We start from the raw sequence: 7,247 nt of genomic DNA, 5'->3' as shown, positions 1-7,247 counted from the left end.
TTCTTATTTTGCACCCCTTTTTGACATATTTTTGGTCCTCAACGCTAATTGCTACTTCCGAAAAAAGTAAACGTATGCTTGATTTATTCGTTAAACAATTCAAAACAAATTGTAGAAGAAAATTTTGATGCTTTTCAATCGTTCATATTTAACAAGCAAAACTACTATTCTAATTTCGCTCACCGTATAAGCAATAGCAATAATAATTGAAAAAAATCTTTAACGAGTTGGCATTTTCATATGAACACAAATTATCAGAAGCTTAAAAGGAAAACATTTAAAAGAAGTTCAATAAACCATTTTTTTTATCTTTAATGATAATATTTCACAATTTTTCAACCAAAATCCTAGAGTTCCTGAATAAATCCGACTTACATTTGGCGACCAAAATCAATTGAAATTCGTTTAACTGTTATTCAAGCAATGATTTAATGTTAAACATCTGCTTTTTAGATCATGGTTATGTACGTATTTGATCTACGCCCACATTTAAATACTTGTGTTAATCCCATTGAGCGTTCCAATGGTGGTCAAGAAAAAAAACCGACCGATTTGTTTCACTGAATAAAAAAGACGTTCAAATTGTTCACAGTAAGGCAAAAAACAATGGCAAGAACAAAAACGTCAGTTGGTAGGTATGTATGTATGAATACTCACAGTGTATCCTGAGTGCCACGGCGTCACTTTGGGTCTCTCCCCGGTCGTTGGCGGCAGAACAGGCGTACATCCCAGAGTGATATCGGCCAACCCGTTGCAACACCAGGGAACGCGTCGAAATAATCACGCCCGATGTGACGTTCTGTGTCACCGGGAGACCCTGGATGAGTGATTTTTTATTTATATATTTTTAGTGGTAGGTGAGTCAGCCGCTCGCCCGGTTTCGCAAAATCCGGCCACGTGTCGTCGGAACCCGGAGCAGAAGATTCGGATAGTCCCAGCCGTTGTCATTATTTTCAAGAGGATTTTTTTTTATTTATTTTTTTTTTATTTCGAGCATCCCAGTTAATTCGTCCGTCGTAGCAGAATTTGCCCAGTGGCAGTTTTGAGTTCCAGGACACGTTGGGTCAAGTTGACGATTGTGGTGACGTTCGGTGAGAGATTTTTTGCGAAATCCACAAGAATGCATTTCGTGCAGCATCCAAGCCAACCAGCATTTGTTGAGGATTGTAGAAAAAAGTGCCCAAGAGCGTTGTCAGAGCAAAGAGTTAATCCATCCAGAAATTGTTAAATAGCGCCCAGATGCAGCGAGTCCATGCCGGTGAAAGTGTGTGTTGGGTGGGTAGATGTGCATGTTTGGATGGAATAAGAAAAAAAGAAACGAGAAGAGGAAATGAAATTACTTTTTTGAACTGTTGACTTGGATGTAGCGGTTTTTCACAGCTCTCTGCTAACCGGATGCAGTCGTAGAATCTGTGGAAACAAGGAAACAGCCAGCTTCCATTAGGTCAAATAGTTTCCAGGATCGTTCACATGGGTGGGAACATATCTGGATTTGTGAATGTGCTTTGGCATTTAGCTGATACTATGAATCGTTGCTGATAGTTGTTTTTATTGAAGGTGGAGGTTTGCATTGGTACTTATACTGGATTAACTTACTTATGTGCGCTGTTGTGTAAGAAAAACAATCGAGGAATTTATGAACGTGAACTACACGTAGAAGTTTGTTGCTTTACCGTACTTTTTTGGATAGCTCAGCCTTTGAATATAGACGTGGACATTTAAACTACCCGTTTAGTTCCGGATTTTACAATTATCATTCAGATCCCTGATTTATAATCATAATAAGTAAAACAAAAAAATTTCGACTAAACATTCTTTATTTTCTACCTATTGGAAATAACTCCAATGACGTTTAATGTTACAAAGACCTCAATTAGACCAAAAAAAAGCTTGTATAAATTGGTGCTTATTGATGAAAAAGTTTAATGGCCACTCAAGGATTTCTTTCGAAATTGATGGACGTGTTATGCAAAATCGCGATTTTATTGCATAAACATTGATTAGATAACTAGGCAAACTCCAAAGTTGAATACCGAGTATCAATACACATTCCCACAAAATTCCACTCAATCGAAAAGCAATAAAAAGTTGAAAAGGATCAAACTTAGGCTCCTGTTTGAATGACTTTAGAAAAAAAAAATAAATAGTTTAATTTAATATCCAAAGAGCAAGTATAACACCTAAGCATCCAAATCGGTTACCAGATAAACAATACGTTGATTGATAGTTGAGAAACGCACGGAGTAAAACTGCATGTTTTAGAAGACTAATTCCATACTTTTGGCCGATACACCATATTTCGGGGTGATCCCAAATTTTTGGACCATACCTTTAGTCGATATTTGATTAATTTTACGTACACACTTAATCTTTTCTCCTGTGGTCGGAACGATTTCGTCCTGTACTTTCAACAGCTGAAAATTACAGGAAAATCTCAGGACAGAAAAACGCTACAGCAAAACAACTGCCAAAATCACCTGTGGGATCGAAACGAAGTTTTCCTGTAATTTTCAGTGAGTTTTGTAAAATTCCTGTGAACTCGAAAGGGGTTTCTCTCTAGATTTATAAGAAGTTTCGAAACCATTTTTGGCAGTTCCCTGTTTCCAAATCAATTTTAACATTGTTCTTAACCTTTCTTCAAAAACGGACCATTTATATATGAACAAATATCGTATTCATTCTTTGACACAAAACACTCCAGTATATTTGAAAGTTACTGCACTTGACGGAATCGTTTCCGTCCGCGGAGGATTTGTTGATGATGCTTTTCATTGTGAAAGCTTCAGCTAGCTCGGGTGATTTGAATTTTAAACCTCTATGCATGCTGCAACACCTTGTTGTTGAAATCGTCTTCCGGAAGCCGTTATTTAACCTAAATGGCACTTGCACGGCACTTGAACCTTTAAAAAAAGAAATTATTTGAACTGCATGAAATTATAATTAACAGTAGCAGACCTCTCAAAACCTTCCTTTTGTTGAATGCGATGGCTATTTCGCAAATTCTATTCGTCCACTGGTAAAGATTGCTAGAATTGTTTTCAAGCACAACTTTCGAAGCTAACCTTCACTCAGCGGCAAGAAACGCGCGAAACAGATGAACTAAACGTGACACAGATAAAAACTGTCCTTAATTTAGCAGAAGAACTCGAATGTCTGTACACTCGAAGAAATTTCATCCTTAATTTCAGGGGAAATGAAATGTCACGAAATTCGGGTGCGTTTTAGTACGAATTTCGTGAAAATTGAGCAGTTTCCCAGTGATTCGAAGAATCATGGTCCCGAGCGGAATAAATGCAATCTTAGTGTGTACATTGCATTTTTTGCTACAATTCAACAAATGTATTATGATAAGTATTGAACAGGGGTGAGCAACCCGCGGCCTGCAAAGCAAGTTTCAAATTATTTTTTTTTTCTGTTTTCGTTAATAATCATAAAATAGCAGTAACAACTAACCAAAAAAAATGCAAAAGAACAAAAAACAAAAATTCCAGTTGCATCTGCCCCATAGTTATCCAGATTGTTGACTTTTTTGTAGGATTTAAGCTTTTCATTGAGTTCTTATGAAGGCATGGATGCAATATTATTTATTGGAAAAAAACGTAATATTGGTTAAGTATTTCAAGCAAAGTTAAAATTGTATGAAAAAGTGAAATATTTTTGTTTTTGATTATTGTCGGAAATAAGGAAAGTTTTATAATGAATAATGGGTGAACGATTATAGATTTCTCATCGACTAGACTTAGAAATTCTGATTTCTCGACTACAATAATATCTGTAATTCTGTGATTGAACCAAAAAAGTTTGTAACAATTACACAGGAGGGCTGCATTTTTTGTGACTATGAATCAATAAGTGATTTTATAAGATTTTGATGTCGTGAATTCAAACATTTAACAGATATTGTCTATCACTTGCGTGTGAAAGTTTTAAAATTGATCAGTTTTAAATATAATCGATCTTTCATAAATGACAAACCAATAAACCTCCAAAAAATCAAAAGCTTACTTTCAATAATTTACTACCCTTCATTCAATCAAGGACTCAAATATTGCCCAGATATTCTTGTATCCAAGATATAATGCTTTCAAAAATTGAGTTCTACTTACAATTTATAGAACGAATACGAGACGAAATACTATGTATACAAATAAAATAATTACAAAAATTCAAAAAAAAATAGATTGAACTTCTTCTCGCATCACTGAATAAGGTCATTGAATATTGGATATTAAAATTTCAATTCATTCAACAACTTAGTCTTTTTTTCTCGAGGGATGTTAAGCGTCTTTATGGCTTATTCATCCCAAAGTTAGTTGAAGACTGCGAAATGATTTGACTTGCGGTTTTAAAAATATCAAAGATTGAATTTAATTTAATTTTTCTATAAAACTTCGACAAAATTCCTTTTTCTGCAGGATTGAAAAAAAAATAACAAAATGAAAACTTCCATAACTTTTTTCTCAGAATTCAAAATTACTCGCGTTCCATGAGAAAGTTGATCATTGAGTAAATTAGTATTCGTATTATAAAGTTTTGTCAAAAGAGTACGCAAATGAAATAACTAATTTTCTAACCTAGTTTTTAAAGTTATCTCGAAATCTAGTGCTGACAATTAAATTATATTTGGACTCAGCAACTCCGAAAAAGTAAAAATCAGTTTTGCGATTCCTTGCACCTCGGGAAATGAGAATTTTGTTGTCTGGTGTAACGCTGTTTTCAGAAATTTCATGGGCAAATCAAGCCAAACATTGATTAAATTGAATTGATTGAATTTAGTCATTTTGCTTCAAAATAAGCAACCCAAGCAACAAAAAGTCTCGTTAAACATGGCGAACACAGCTTAATCAGCATAATCAAAGTGCTGAGATTCCTTTTATTCAGCCCAAAATTTAAGTTCTTATTGAAACTTTGAAGTTCCATTACAGATTTGAACGGCTTTCTATTCAGCCTACAAGTAAACGTTTAATCAGCGAAAACAAAAAAAAAATTCTCCTCTCCTCTCTCACTTTGGTCACCACCAGCCCATGTGATGCTGCCGGTTTCTCGGCATCCATGTTAATTCCTCCCATCCATCACCTCCCTCAATTGATCTTACTTAATTGCTTATTTTAAACTTTGTTCGAAACATGCACGCACACACGCCAGTTCTGCTACACAATTATTTGATTCGCTTACTCAAGCAATAAAAAAACCTAATGGAAAAAATTAGTCCTGGTACCAGATTTGAACCCGATCCTCCGAAATGACAGCCAAACACGCTGCCACGAGGCCACGCCTAGATGTTGCCTTACCGGCAGCTAAAATTCGAAGTGGTTATATGCTTCCTAGAATACCTGCAAGGGCAACCAGCGGCCAGCAGCAAAGACGCATGTTGATTATTACTAAGAAAGATTACGAAATGGCGTATAAATCAATCATCCCTTAAAATAATATCGGGTTAAAAAAATTGAATTCCATGTTTAGTTAAGCAAAAACTTATACAAATTCTTGAGTTTATCTTGATATTTGATTAATGAAATGCTTCAACTGACTTTCAATGTGTGATAAATTCGTGGTAAGTAAATACAGTTTGACGAAATTTTATAAAGTCAAAATATTTACTCTTTTCAAAAACAATCATTGGCGAGTTAGCATTAAGTTGTCCTGAGTTGAAGTTTCAATATAAATTATTCATTTCAACAATTACCAAGCTCCAAAAAATGATTTATTTATTATATGCCCTTTTGTGATGTTTGTTCACATTTCATTTTCATGAAATGGCGGACATGTCTCAAAAATGGCTATTTGAGGAACTTTTTGGAACTTCGAGTCCATAGAAGGCTATTTGAGACTTTTATTCTGAATGGTGCGATTGACATGTCACAAAAAGGCTATTTGAGGAATTTCTTGGAATTTGAAGTTCACAGAAGGCTATTTGAGGAACTTCTTGGAACTTGAAGTTCACAGAAGGCTATTTGAGACCTAATTTGTAAGTTTTATACTGTGTGGGTGCAATAGACATGTAACAAAAATGGCTATTTGAGGAATTTCTTGGAACTTCAAGTCCATAGAAGGCTATTTGAGGAACATTTTGTAACTTTAATGCTCACATTCGAGAAAATTCGGTACCAATTCCTTTTGGAACCTTTGTTCAGCGAAATTCGAACTTTGGAGGCACGAGTTTAATTAGATACGAGACTTTTGGTTGCTTGAGAATCCATATAACCAAGATTTTCATGGTTCAACCTTAGAAAGCCCATACCAAAGTTAACTGAATTAAATTAAGAAAATTTATAAAATTTGTAAAAAAATCTAGATTCCAAAATGTAAACTGTAACATTTAGAAATCTGGTTTAAAATCTGTGAAATTACGAATTTTTCATGAATTTGAAACCATGCTCACCATCTCAATGCAATGATTTCATACGGAACTTCCAATTATAAAAAAAAACGTTGATAGGAAAAAGAAGGTTTTACGAATAATATTAAATAAATTGTAAAGAAAACTTTTTCGAAAATGGACACAGAAAAAAATTGCTATGGTAAAGCTCCATGAAACTATTCAATGGAAGTGATTACGAAAAATATCGCATCGGTTCGAACAAAAAACGGATTTTTCCAGAAAACGGTTCAAATTTTTTTACGAACCTTCGAATAACTTTAGAAAATTATCGTTTTTAACAAGTTCGTCGCCACGCTCATTTTGACAGTTTTACTAGCCAGCCCCAAAAATTTTTCGGAGCGAGGAAGTAAAGAGGGAAAACTCCTAAATTTGAAACGTGTTGCTAAACTGAGCGGGTATAGCGTTTTTAATAAATGAAAGGGAAGCAAACGATGTTTGCTTTTTGTAAAAATAGAATCTTCGCTAAATATTTCAAATCTTTGAAAACATTCAAATTATTGAAAAATGATCCAGTTTTAGTGATGAAACTAAAAAGTATGTTAAATTCTACAAATTATTATCAACTAAATTTTATTTTTAATGCAGCCTGCCGAAAGAATTTCATATTAAAAGTGGCCCGTTGCTTCAAAAGGTTGCTCACCCCTGGTATAGAATAAGGATTCGAGTGCAACTTGAATTTGGAAATTTGGTCCAGCCCGTCTCGAGATGATCGGGTATAAATTTTAAGTGCAATTTTTTGAAAATGTTCTATCTTTAAGCTAAGTTTAAGTCATATAAAGTAAACATATACATTTTTCTAACACATTCGAGGTAGGTTTAGCACACAATCTTCCGAATGAGATCAAAAGATAAGAAATATGTCATA

General features: G+C 34.4%; 1 protein-coding gene across 1 annotated transcript in view; it reads right to left on the bottom strand.

Moving 5' to 3' along the window:
• Window positions 1–489: 489 nt before the first annotated feature.
• Window positions 490–7,247, bottom strand: part of LOC129737866 (hemicentin-2-like) — an 811,499-nt gene continuing 804,741 nt past the window's right edge. The window contains exons 11-12 of the mRNA XM_055729030.1: window positions 658–817; window positions 490–560 (exon numbers count right to left, since the gene is read on the bottom strand). Coding sequence (XP_055585005.1) covers window positions 490–560; window positions 658–817 — 231 coding nt within the window. The remainder of the gene's footprint in view (window positions 561–657; window positions 818–7,247) is intronic.

The sequence above is a fragment of the Uranotaenia lowii genome, chromosome 1 (genome assembly GCF_029784155.1).
Source record: "Uranotaenia lowii strain MFRU-FL chromosome 1, ASM2978415v1, whole genome shotgun sequence".
Lineage (NCBI taxonomy): Eukaryota > Metazoa > Arthropoda > Insecta > Diptera > Culicidae > Uranotaenia > Uranotaenia lowii.
The sequence above is the reverse complement of the archived record's forward strand: the minus strand, read 5'-3'. Positions and strand labels throughout refer to the sequence as shown.